Source organism: Trichophyton benhamiae (genome assembly GCF_000151125.1).
Source record: "Trichophyton benhamiae CBS 112371 chromosome Unknown contig01106.0, whole genome shotgun sequence".
In the NCBI taxonomy this organism is placed as follows: Eukaryota; Fungi; Ascomycota; class Eurotiomycetes; order Onygenales; family Arthrodermataceae; genus Trichophyton; species Trichophyton benhamiae.
In genome coordinates, this window is record NW_003315091.1 from 192,955 (window position 1) to 205,895 (window position 12,941).

Sequence of the window (12,941 nt, forward strand, 5' to 3'; positions counted from 1 at the left end):
TCAGCTGTGACCGGGGGGAGCTCAGCTTTGGCGGGAAGGTGAGATAACTAAGGTCTTATCAGATGTTGCAGGGAAGAAGCAATTGGACAGGGAACTAAGTACAAGGGTCGTGTGTCCCAACAAAAAGATGGTGATACGATATCCAGACAGCAACCCTCGAAGCTCTCAACCTGAAGACAACAAGAAATATAGAAGAAGTCCATACAAGAAACTAAAAGCTTCAGGTTCGTCTGATTTAAGTCATTTTTCTGCCACGGATTATGTAACCAGCTGTGCTCGACGCGGTGAGTCAAAAATAGGCATGCGACTGCGGTCCGAGCTCACGCCGATATCGGTCTTTAGCCACTAGCATGTGAGTGCCAATTGGTACATTATCATTGGACATTTGACGCGCGGCAATGATCCTATGAGACGCGTTAGCCGCTGCTTATTTTCCGCTTAACCATTATTCGTTGATATCATTGGAAAGATCAATGGCTACAGTTGATAACTGAGGGTTCATTATTGTTGATTCGATATCTGATGGAGCGTGGCTATTTTAAGCTAGTCATGTAGTACGCCCGTTGTCCATTACGGATTAAGGTACGCCGCAGCGGCATCTTCTATTTTTATCGCCTAAGAATCCGGAATATCTTATGCAAAAGGAGGTCTAGGTCTAGCGCTTCTTCCCTGCTTTGCCACTATTCTTCTTCTTTTTACCCTTATTTTGGCTGCCGGGTTTAGCTTCTCGTTCAGCCTTGCCCTTCTTCCATACACGGCCCTCCTCTCGCATCCGTGTATCATCCAGCTTCTTCTTATCCTTGCCGCTGAGCTTTTTCTTTCCCTTCTTCACAGAGTCCGGTCCATTGAGCTCCATCAGTCCTCGCTTTTTTGATTCTCGTTTGTCCTTCTCCGACTCAAACCACGTGCGCTTGGGCCTGGACATGATCTCCTCCTGGTGGTCGATCAGGTTCTTCCCACGAGTGACCTGCATCTCTGCCTGTGCAAGCTGCTTCTCCTCCTTCTCTTCTTGGAGAACTTCTTCAACTTCTGTGGCCAGGTCGTTGACTTGTTCTGCCCATTTGTCAGCAACGGCTGGCTCTATCACTCGGCTCACTATTTTTGCGCCTTGTGCACGCCCTGCTTTAACAGCTTCTTTGACCACCTTTCTGTCTGGTTCCGCAGCGATAGTACATGCGCGACCACTCCGGCCAGCACGGGCAGTACGTCCGACTCTGTGTAGATAGATTTCGTGTGATTGTGGTGCTTCGTAGTTGATGACGGTCTCAACGCCCTTGATATCAAGACCACGAGATGCAAGATCTGTAGCTAGGAGGTATGATACTTTGGCATCTCTAAAGTCTTCCACACTTTTAATTCTCTGCAAAGACGTCAGTATTTGAAATAGCGTATTACTGTTGGTATATAAATTGAGGACTCACCTGCTCTTGGCTCATGCTTCCATGAAGTTCAGCCGCCTTCAAGCCCATCAGCCCGAAAATGATTCGAACCCTATGTGCTTCTTTCTTTTGGCGGAAGAATACAATAACCCTGTTTGTATAAACAGTTTTACACAAGAACATGAGATAACCCAATCGTTTATCCTCTCTTCCAGGTCTTAATCTTACGAACTCCTGAACAAGGGTACCCACAGTCTGTTTCTTTGAGTCAACCATTAATCGAACAGGTTTGTTAAGGCCAACACGAATGAGTTTATCGACAGAGTTAGTCATGGTGGCAGAGAACAGCATCGTCTGCCTAGACTTTGGTATCGTAGTCAAAATCTCGTTCAATTCCTCCGCAAATCCATCTTCTAGCATGCGATCGGCTTCATCAAGAACCAATATTTCCAAGGTATCTACCGTGAAACTTGCTGAATTCCTCATATGGTCAATGAATCGACCGGGTGTAGCAATGATGACATCAGGGCGCTTCTTCAGGATATTCTCTTGTTCTCGCAGACTAAAACCACCTACCAGCTGACAAAACGTGATATCAGTGAACGTAGCCAGTTTTGTCGCAACATTATAACACTGCACAGCCAGTTCTCGTGTCGGCATTAGAATAGCAACTCGACTTGTCGGGACCTTTCTCGGTCTGTAGAGCAAACGTTCAAGAATAGGGACGATGAAGGCGCCAGTTTTGCCCGAACCAGTCACAGCACCACCAACCACGTCCTTGCCAAGTAAGGCAACTGGTATCGTTTTTCTCTGAATAGGCGTAGGAGTTGAGAATCCTACAGATGCGAGGCCTCGGAGGATGGGACGAGACAAAGAAAGATTCTGGAATGAAGCAGGCGCTCCAGAAGTGGACTTTGATTCGGTCACTTGTTCCTCGGGAGCAAAGAACTCATTTTGCTTGCGGATTTCGTCATCGTCTTCACTTTCACTGCCTGAACCATCTTCATCAGACGCAAGATCATCTGGATGTGGTACTGCCGAAGCCACAGAGTTGGTATCATCATCTTCATCTTCATCTCCGCCCTCCTCTTGATCTTCAGGATTGCTTTCTTCTCCATCCTCATCAGACTCAGCTTCTTCACCTTCCACCTCACTTTCTGAGGCGCCCTGAGCGCCCATTCCAAACACATCAGGAGCAAGAAGTTCATCATCACCAAGGTCCACCTGCATATCGTTATCTTCCTCCGCCTCTGCTTCATCGTTGTCCATATCTTCATGCTCCTCAGCAGCTCTCTTTTCAGCTTTCTTTCTCTCGCGCTCTTCCTTTTCAAGTTTCTTTTGTCTCCTTCGATCAAGGATATCATCGATGTCGACACCTTTCTTCTCTGTTACTTTGGTCTTGTTTCTTCCTTCATCTCCCCATCCATCAAAGTCTTCCACTAATCCGCCATTCGCAACCCCGCCAACGTCGAACTCGAAATCAGGGTTCAAAACACCATTTTCGTCTTCGCCGAATTCATCCTCTTCTTCCACATCATCAGCGGTGCCCTTGTCTGTTATATTGCTATCGGTACCATTCATTCCACGTTTTTTCTGCTTCTTCCGCTTCTTCGAGTTTGTGCTCTGTTCAGCTTGGGTGTTTTCAGGTTCGTCTCTCCTTCGTTTAGTACCTGCAACTTTTCCCTTATTATTGACAACGATTTTGTCATCCGAGTCGACGTTAGGGGCTTCCTCGTCGGACAGTGTGAAGACGAAGTCGTCTTCAGGATCGAGTCGCGCCATGTTTTTAGGTTATCTTCAATTGTAAATTAATTGGGGGGAGACTTGAGTTGAATCTCACGCCCACGAGCCAATTGCACGTTCCAGGGCCGGGAGACCAGTGCAGCTATTCTCTAATACAATTAAGAGCAACTGAAATATTTTCTTGATATAAAATTGAACCCAAAGTTTTTTTTTTTCTTTTTTACTTTTTTTCTGCCACAATGCCTTTGAAAGCGGTGAGACTTCAAATGTTTAGTCATCAACCTAAATTGAACCGCCAAAAGACAACGTCAAGAGAACAACCGAAACGAAAAGAAAAAGCATGTAGATGCATCAAAGCCCATAGACACGTTTCAAACCCCTCGGCCCTCTTTGAAAATGCGACCTGGCTATGGCTGTTGACATACTAAACCCACTGGTGATGCTAGCATCCACTTTGATACCAGAAATCCATGAATTGATCGAGATAGTGCATTGAGCATTTCGTTGGCATTGACGTGGAAATACCAAGTAAATTAAACCCAAGGCTTAGATTTGTCTTGATATTACCCTTATCGGAATGTGGAATGTCGTCTATTCGCTCTCTGGGATGTCGATGCCAGTGCTGTACACCATGTAGCCAGCATTGACGCTAATGAAGTACCGTTAGCAAAAGTCTCAACGGTGATATCATGGGAACTTACGGGGCTTTCTTGTTGACACCGAATCCTCTAAGGTAACCCTGTTCTTCGAAACCGAACTTCTTGCCAAGCCATTCCTTGACCCAAGTATACTCTGCAAACTCCTCGTCCGAGTGGTGGATGACTGCGCAGAGCCTCATAGCCGGACGAGACAGCCCACAAGTGTACACATCCTTACCTCGAGAGGAACAGTCAAAGATGTACCCTCCTTGAGCGCTGTATTTGGGATCACAGATTTCGAGCATCTTGTCAAGGAGACAACTTGCGACTCCTTGCTTGAAGTTTTTTGGGTGCACGAACACCTCCAAGTCATAGGAAAATCGCTGTGTAGAGAGAGGCCCGGTAAAGTCGCTGATGCAGCAGAAACCGTACAGCATTTCCGCTTCGTGGTTCATGGAATGCCAGGCTCGAGGATGTCTCTGCACAGCAACAATGAAAGGGTAGTTGTCGTGCTGAAGTTCCTCGATGTGTTCTCTCATTTCATCAAAGGATATCTCTTCCGTATCAGCCCGACGTACCGTGTTTTTGACATACCAGTTGAAAAGCTCAACAAGGGCAATGATATCCTTTGGCTCGACTGGACGGATATACATGTTGAGCTTCGGCTCCAATGGCTTCGGTTCGTTGAAAGCGGAGTCTGACTTTGGCATAATGGCCAGGAGTTTTCTTTGCTGCTGCTCTGCTTCTTTGCGCTCTTCCTCTTGACGGATTCTGAGATTCCAGTTATGAACATAACCAATTGCTGTCTCGTGAGCGTGCTTCAAGGTCTCAGGGTCGGAGATATCTCTCAGAGTTTCGGGGCAGACAAATGTTGAAGGGCCCATTCCGGTATCAAGGTTAGCATGATATTCTCCGTTCCTAAAATCTTCCTGGGTCATGTCCACGATGAAACCAACTCTCATAGTTTTGTCCAACCAATTACGGAATTTCTGAGCGAAGAACTCGTCGCCGTATTTTTCCCATGGACGATATTGCCAGTCCACTGCAACAGCGCTAGCTGTATTTCCAAGGGCCCATTCATTCATAGCGGGGCCAGATTGCTGATCGTCATCAGTTGAACGAGCATCTCCTCTTTCAAGCTTTCCCTGAGCCTCGTCGGTCTGGGTCTTGAGGCTCTCTGCCAAATCGGTCAAGAGGTATAACGGATGCTGTTTGCAAAAGACAGAATCTGGGTCTACCCCAGGACCTTGGCGGGCGAGACTCAGTGCTATGGATTCTGGAGACTCTTCTGGCAAGAGTCCCATAACTTTCTTTCCGTATCGCTCCATTTCCTTCTTCTGGAATTCAAGCAACTCCGCCTTCGCAGCCTCCTTGATACGGTCGATGGCGGTGACCGGGGCCTTCAAAACGACGCCATTAGTTTCCGAACCTTGCTTATGGGTTGACCTTGCTGGAGCGTCGTGCTTCCTATAGTTACGTCCACGGCTAGGACGGTGTCTATGAGGAGGATGGTTATCATTATTCTCCTGCTCCCGAGGATAGTTCATCTTGATCTGACCAACAGACTTGGGAGCCTTCAGAGTTTCGTTTTTACGAAAGCCGTATGGGATGTTGGGCCCGACCATTCGCAGTTCGTCCTGTCGAAACACGACCTCATCTGAACCATCAGAGCCTCCTGCTAGGTTACAGTGAGATTTCAGTTGAGGCTCACGAGGCATGTGTGTGTTCCAGAGCAAGTACTCACCGGTCAACTGAGAATGCTGTGCCTTGTTGCTGTCACCCGCTGGTGTTTGGCTTGCTTCAGCTCGCTCTCCCTCCATCTTCATGGAAGAAGTATCGTTTGCAGTTGCACCAGAAGATAGACGTGGTGTCATGCCTTCAGACGGACTGATGGCAGCTAAACTAGACGCGCCAGATGCTTCTTGATCGCTGACTGCTTCGTTGCTAGCGGTAACGGCTCTGCTCGCGTTTGACGAAACGTGAAGTGAAGGTTCTGCCTCCGCCGGGGCACTTAAAGTCCGAACCGGAGCGTCAGTTGGAGCTAGGGCTGGAACAGCAAGTTTGTCGGGGCGAGGAACTGCTACGTTGGTAGCTGGTGCGAGGGCCTTTGACTTGTCTGGTGGCCTGTAAATGTTACTCGCAATGGCTTTGAAAGCATTCATGGCAGCAATATAATCACCCCATTGCTCAACGCCGCTGATTCGCTCTTGGCCATTCTCCTGGCCCTGCTGACTGGACTCTGCCATTGTGACTGTTCCGGAGCGTTCCTATCTAGATATCAGGTCAGCCAGGGGAACCAAAGGAGGAAGAAATGCAGGTCAACGCGAGCTTTCCCAGCTTCCTCAGGGGCTAGAGAGCTAGAAGCCTTTCCTAATAGCCTAGGAGACTATGGAGGAGCTAGAGATAATACTCTATTAGCTTGGGAAGGGTTCTGCGTTCTTTGCTTGACTTGCCTGATAGGGTCTGCACTTTCGCCGAGAGGACGTGATGTTGTTGTTTTTATATCTAGATCTTGGAGCAGAAGAAAAACGCGTAGTTAGCGACTAGTCTAGTAGAACTTTTATATCTATCTTTATTGCAACCACCAGACTTCACTTTGATCATGCTCAGAGCCACACCCAGGCCTATGTGCAAAGTTGATTCTGACAGGCAGACATTCATATTTTATGATTATAACTTTACACTATAAGACTGTCTAGATGCTGGAGACTGACTAAAAGGATAGGCAAATAAAATACCAAATTTGCACATAAAGTAACCAAACTGCAGCCAACCATCCACCACCCACAACTTACTACCTCCTATAGAAAAAAGAGAGAAAGACAAGGGGGAAAATGCTGTCTGTCCTGAGGAAGGCCAGGCTAAAGGATAAAGAGATGAGAGTCTTGATGCTGTAAGATCGAGCCAGCTGTTGAGATGCCCATTTACTGACCCAGGACACCCAGAGGACTCGACAATGCCGGCAAGACAACAATAGTGAAGAGGATCATGGGAGAAGATATAACTACGGTGAGCCCTACGCTGGGTTTTATCATCAAGTCCATCGACTTTGAGGGGTGAGTGTCCGTGGTGGTGGATTGTCCAGTTCCGAGCAATGCTAACTCCATGCAACAGATACAAATTGAATATATGTGAGTTTTTCACATAACTAGCTATAATTACTGGCTACGCAGATCAATAGATCGTCTGACACTGTATAGGGGACGTGGGTGGTCAGAAGACACTGCGGTCCTACTGGAGGAATTACTTTGAAAAGACAGATACGTTGATTTGGATTGTTGACGCCACTGACCGATTCCGACTCGATGACTGTCGACGCGAGCTTGCTGGACTTCTTGTGGAAGAGGTAAGACTCCCTTAACTAACTATCAGTTGCTAGACAGCAAGAGTGGAATATTTTGGCTAATAATATTACAGCGGCTGATGGGAGCAAGCCTTCTTGTCTTTCTTAACAAGACGGATGTCGACGGTTGCATGACCGAGGACGAAGTTCGAAAAGTAATTATTTCTTACCACCCGTCCATTGTCCTCGTCTATGGGGTCTAATTAGCTATACGTTATAACTAGGGACTTGAGCTCGACGCCATCAAGACGCACAAGTGGACGATTATGCCTTGCAGTGCCGTGACGGGGCTGAACCTGACCAAGGGCCTCTCCTGGGTCGTCCAAGATGCAAAGGACCGGCTCTTCCTTTACTGAACTGGCCCTGACAGGCGATCTACAATTGTTTATTTACCATCACGCTCGCTTCTAACTAACTAGCTTGTTGGCTGACCAGCGGATAACTGGTTATCCACAGGTTGGCAGGGCATCCCGACCTCTCGAGCAACCCTCATGCATCCCATCCCAACTCATGAACCGCCGCCCAACCCAACCCAGCGTATACGAGACCTCCTCGGGTTCCCACCAGATCTCAGCTCGCCCCCGATCATTGGCCATGGTAGGCTGGAAAAAGAAACGAGACTGGCCAGCAGGGGGGCCAATCACTTATTTCGATGAGGTGGACTTTTGTTTTCTTCATGAGCATCGCAAACATTCAAATCGGCTTGGATTCGCTTCTGGCGGTTGTTTCATCTTTTGCTACATTTCATCATTTCTCCCTCAAACAGTCGCCGGATCCCTCCCCTCCCGACACGCTGCGAGCCTGGTGCCTCTGCTGTCGATAGCTCTTCTATTCTTCATAAATAAATTATATATATATATATATATAACTATTGCCGCCTACTTGTTTTATGTTTATCCGTATTCGGTGTCACCCGCTTAGTTCTTGTTGTCCGTCCGGCGTTGGGAAACAAATAAACAAATAAAATAACAACAATGGCTACCTCGCACGACGCAGACGGGTCGGAAGACGTTAACGACTTTCTAGTTCGCATCCGAGAGCTGGGGAACAAGCGGGACAAGGAAGACGAAGAGCGCACGCGAAAACTGGAGGAGGAGATCCTGCAGGGCCGCCGAGAGAGACAGGCCAGGAGAGCTGGTACGCTTGCTGCTGCACTCCCCAGGCATACACATATACATACATACACACACCACGCATTCTTTTTTGCTTTTGCCTCCTCCATTGGCCTGTTATCCTGTTCATTGCCGTATCGCTGCTGCATCCAAGCTATTTTACTGACTACGGACCTTGGTTGTTGATATAGAGCGCGCCCGATCAATTTCTCCCACCAAGGACTCGCCCCTCCAGCAACAACTTGACGAGCTGATACAGAGAGACTCCGGGCCATCAACACCACTCTCCCACTCAATACAGCCTCCTGTCGACCTGCTACCGTCGTCTTCGGCCTCGAGGGACAATAGTGGCCCACCGAGACGTGATTCCGAGATGAACCAGTCAGAAACACCACCCAAGCAGCCCTCGCCGGATACCATGAAGTCTTCTCCTCTAGGCGGCCGGCCATTGTCCTGGAAACAACGTCCTATGTCGCGAGACCAGAGCTCGCCGAGCCCTGTCACTTTAAAGCCGGCCATACAAGAAGAAGAAGAGAAAGCTGCTACCGATACCAGAGCTACGGGCGGCCCTGAGAGAAAGGAGGAGGACGATGCTGCAGTGTCTCGCACACAGATTGCTCAATCCCTGGGGTCGAAGGACCCGGCCTTTTTTAAGCAGACTAGTGACAGAGGAGAAGGCTCGCGTGCGTATAGAAGAGCTCATAATTCTTCCTTTTCCGAAGCTTCTACAAGTCGATCGAATGTGAAATTGCCGGGACTCAGCCGGGAAGCCGTCAGTGATCTCGGTACGCGTCCGGCCTCTGAGCTGGGTGAAGAGAGACCGCGCTCACCATCGAGGACAAGCTCTGTATATGGTGGCAGTAGCATTGGGAACAGATACTCGAGCGTGTCTTCTGCGACGACAGCAGGACTGGGCTCTCCAGTTCCGTTGACAAGCCCTCGGAGGCACGAACGCGCATCATCGATATATGAAGAACAGCAGACAGGTGACCACTTAACAATGTCACCTACGCAGGGACGTTTGGCTTCCGATAGACCTTCATCACCAACCAAGGGCCTCGGTGGGTTCGTCCAGAGTGCCATGCTTAAACGGTCAGACAGTGTATCTAAACGCTGGAGTGCCCAACTCCCTACGAATTCCGTACGTGGAGGCGGTGCCAGGGCCCTTCCGTCACCCGCAATGTCTCCTGATGGTTTTTCAGGCATGCCTTCGCGGCCTGGTTCACGGCCTGACTCTCGACCTGGATCTAGCCATAGTGATGCAACAGTTGTTCGCGGAGATGGAGATGATGCATCAGTGATAAGTAGGTCGACGGATGCCTATGTAAGACCTCCATCTCGACGGAGGGAATCGGTGAGCACAGCTAGTGGACGAGATTCGGGCCTCCCAGTCAGCCCGACTAAGACTATGGATCCAAGAAGATGGAGTCCAACAAAAGCATCCTGGTTAGAGAGTGCACTCAGCAAGCCGGACTCCCCCAAACCAAAGCCTCGTGTGCCAGAGGAGCCAGAATGGAAGAAGGACCTAACAGACAGGCTGAGAAAGGCTAAGGAACTGAATCAGCCAGAGAAAACAGCGACCCCTGAGCCCAAAAAGGCTGTAGCACCCGCAACTAAACAACCGGACCCTCCCAGCTCACCGGAAAAATCTCAGAGTCCAATATTGAAGGAGTCTTCCTCTGATCTGAAAATAGATCCGCCTCAGGATGCCATAGAATCTTCAAATCCGAGCCCATCTGAAGTCCCACCTCCCAAAGATTCCACCAGGTCACCTCCAATCCCAGCAAAAAGTGAATTCCTGAAGTCGGAAACAAAGGGATCAGTCTCATCTCCAGCCCAAGATACCCCCTCCAAACCAACTGCACCTAGTGTAAAGTCCTCCCAAATTGATTTCCGCGCCAATCTGCGCCGTCGTGAAACGGTCGGTGATAGCGTTAAAAAGGACGAGCCAGAATTCAAGGCAGTCTTTGGTAAATTACGGCGCGCCGAAACTAAGAATTATGTTGCCCCTGACGAGCTCAAAGGCAATATACTTCGCGGTAAAGCTGGGCTGACTGTGACCGGCGGCCCCAAGAAAACCGAGCGAGTGGACGAATTCAAAGAGAGCCTCTTGAAGCGCAAGGAGGCAATGAAAGCTGCAGGTGGATCAATTCGCCCGGATCACACTGGGCCTTCCAATAATCCGCCCCCGCAAGATTCTACCCCAGAAGCCATTCTCGTGAGACAGAATCTTGGTAGGTCGAATAGTATAAGAAACACAGTTGGATCAAAAAACGCACCTGCCAAACCATTGTCAAAGCCGGCAGCCCTTCGTTCATCTTCTTCTGAAGAGATCCCCAAGGAAAAAGAGAACCAGCCGCCTCAGGCCTTAGAATCGCCGCCGACGAAATCACCTGTCCCATCACCACCTACAGAAACAGAACCCCCTACCACCACCCTTGATGGCTCGAATGCAACCATGACAGCAGCTCCTCCTAGCCACGACACTTTGTCTCCCGCAGCCAAGGGCAAGCTTGGTAATCGAATGAACCCCATGTTAGCAAATCTCATTGCTCGGGGACCTCCAGCTCCATCAAAGGCTGCCCCTTCAGCGTCCGTGTCAACAAAATCAACCGCTGAGCCATCTACTACAGAAGCACTAACACACATGACTAAATCTCGTGCCAGAGGGCCCAAGAGACGTTTACCTAAAGGTACTGCAAAGGAATCGACTCCTGGAGCTGCCAAACCCGATGACACTGCTCCAGAAAAGCTACCTGAAGCTAGGCCGGCTATGACTAGTCGTTTACCATCCACAGAAAATGAACCTGTTACCGCGCCAAAACCGTTGAACTCGGAATTGAAGAATAAATTTCTAACATCAAATAGCGAAGAGAAGAAACCTGAGGTTCCTCTCCACTCATCCCTTCCTTCTACTCCCGCAGTAGAGCGCGAATCATCTAAAGCAGACCTCGCAGCACCCAGTCGATCAAAGAGCAGCCCTGCTGAGAATAAGGACAGGCCCAGCCCTCCACCTAAATCCGCAACCCTTTCTACTTCTCCACTCAGTCTTAAAAAGCAGACCCTGGTAGATGACTCTCCCGTACCACAAAAGGCACGACTAGATTCTCCGCTAGAGAAGAGGCCAGTTCAATCTGAGGCGAAGGCTGGGCTAACAGATTTCACTACTTTAGCTCCTCCACGCCTGGGAAAGCCCTCGTTCTTATCGGGTTTGAATGCTAATCGACCAAGAGAGCAATCTCGCTCGCCGTCGCCGACTAAGACCCCAGCATTTGCCCAAAGTTCCGAAGTATCTCAAATGTTTTCGAACTTCTTCCTCAACCAGCCTACCGCTGAAGATAAAGTAGAGATTGATCCCGCATCAGTTATGATGGGCAAACCCGAGACATATCCCAAGACCACAACCCTCACCAAGCATGTATGGGAGTTGACTGGTGATGGAAAGAGAAAAGATTTGCCAGGCAACCAAGAGTATATTTTGTTCGATGAGAGCATGTACCTTTGCGTTCACACGTTCGAGAAATCTTCTGGTGGCAGAGCAACAGAAGTACACCTATGGTGTGGTGACGGAGTTGGAGAAGCAACCGCTGAAGATGCGCAGCTCTTTGCTCGCAAGGTCGCAAGAGAGCACAACTGCAAACTTGAGCTCTTGAAGCAGGGTAAAGAGACACCAAACTTCATCCAAGCCCTCGGTGGTATCATGATTACGCGACGAGGACCAAGTAGTCGATCCGGCTCGTCAGCTCAATACATGCTCTGTGGAAGACGACACATGGGCCAAATAGCATTTGACGAGGTCGATCTGTCCATCAGCAACCTCTGCTCAGGATTCACCTACATAATATCCGGCAAGAACAATAGACTATTCCTATGGCAAGGACGCGGAAGCACAGCCGACGAAATCGGTTGTGCCCGTTTGATAGGTATGGACATCGGGCCAACAGGTGAGATCGAAGAGGTCGCCGAGGGCGAGGAACCGAGCAGCTTCTTCGAATCCTTCCCCAGCCAGGAAAAAGCGGTGCCACCGTCAGCAGACTACTGGCAGCTGAAACCGAAGCACGATAAATACTCGTGCCGACTGTACCGTATCGACCATGAGCTTGGCCAGTGGTTTGGAGCGAGCTTTTTCAACCGTCGTGGAGCCTCATCGCCAGTGTCTCGACCGAATGACACAGTGCAGGAGATCGAACCGTTCTGCCAACGTGATCTTGACCCAGCGCATATTTACGTTCTTGATGCGTTTTTTGAAATTTATGTGTAAGTCCGCCTCATGTAGCAGCTGACACTCTCTTACCCGAGATTCTAACCAATCTCTAGTATTGTTGGTGATCGATCAAACGCACGTTCGGCAGAGTTTGCTTCCGCTCTCGTATTTGCCCAGGAATATGGAATCCTCGCTGTCTCTGAGCAAGATCGCCCATTCCTGCCAAAGAGCCATGTTGTTCTCGAAGGCCTGCCGACAGAGTGCAAACGAGCGTTCAGAAACTGGAACGGCAGACACTCCCTCGGCACGCTAAACAAGACTCCTATCATCATTCCACTGGCTGTGGCTATCGATGCAATCCGATGAGCTACCATGATTCACCATATACTCTTTGGCACCATTTCTTACTAGCATTATCTTCGATTCTCCCCTTGTTCTTTACTTTTTATCCCATATTAGCGGTTTTTTTGGAGGCTATCAATTCTTGCTTTATACTTCGTCTACTCTCTTCCTACTGGCTAC

The 12,941-nt window shown here is 49.1% G+C and overlaps 3 protein-coding genes across 3 annotated transcripts; 1 reads left to right on the plus strand and 2 right to left on the minus strand.

Moving 5' to 3' along the window:
- Positions 1–655: 655 nt before the first annotated feature.
- ARB_01875 (uncharacterized protein) lies at positions 656–3,161 on the minus strand (the record flags this gene model as incomplete). Its single annotated transcript, XM_003011849.1, has 2 exons — positions 656–1,360; positions 1,422–3,161. The coding sequence occupies 2 exons, from the start codon at positions 3,159–3,161 to the stop codon at positions 656–658; spliced, it is 2,445 nt and encodes an 814-aa protein (XP_003011895.1).
- A 552-nt stretch (positions 3,162–3,713) lies between these two features.
- On the minus strand, positions 3,714–6,006 carry ARB_01876 (uncharacterized protein; the record flags this gene model as incomplete). The annotated part of the gene is made up of 2 exons (XM_003011850.1): positions 3,714–3,771; positions 3,824–6,006. 2 exons carry the CDS (start codon positions 6,004–6,006, stop codon positions 3,714–3,716), a joined length of 2,241 nt encoding a protein of 746 aa, XP_003011896.1.
- Positions 6,007–8,077: 2,071 nt separating this feature from the next.
- ARB_01877 (gelsolin repeat protein, putative) lies at positions 8,078–12,785 on the plus strand (the record flags this gene model as incomplete). Its single annotated transcript, XM_003011851.1, has 3 exons — positions 8,078–8,240; positions 8,407–12,472; positions 12,533–12,785. 3 exons carry the CDS (start codon positions 8,078–8,080, stop codon positions 12,783–12,785), a joined length of 4,482 nt encoding a protein of 1,493 aa, XP_003011897.1.
- Between the last annotated feature and the right edge of the window lie 156 nt (positions 12,786–12,941).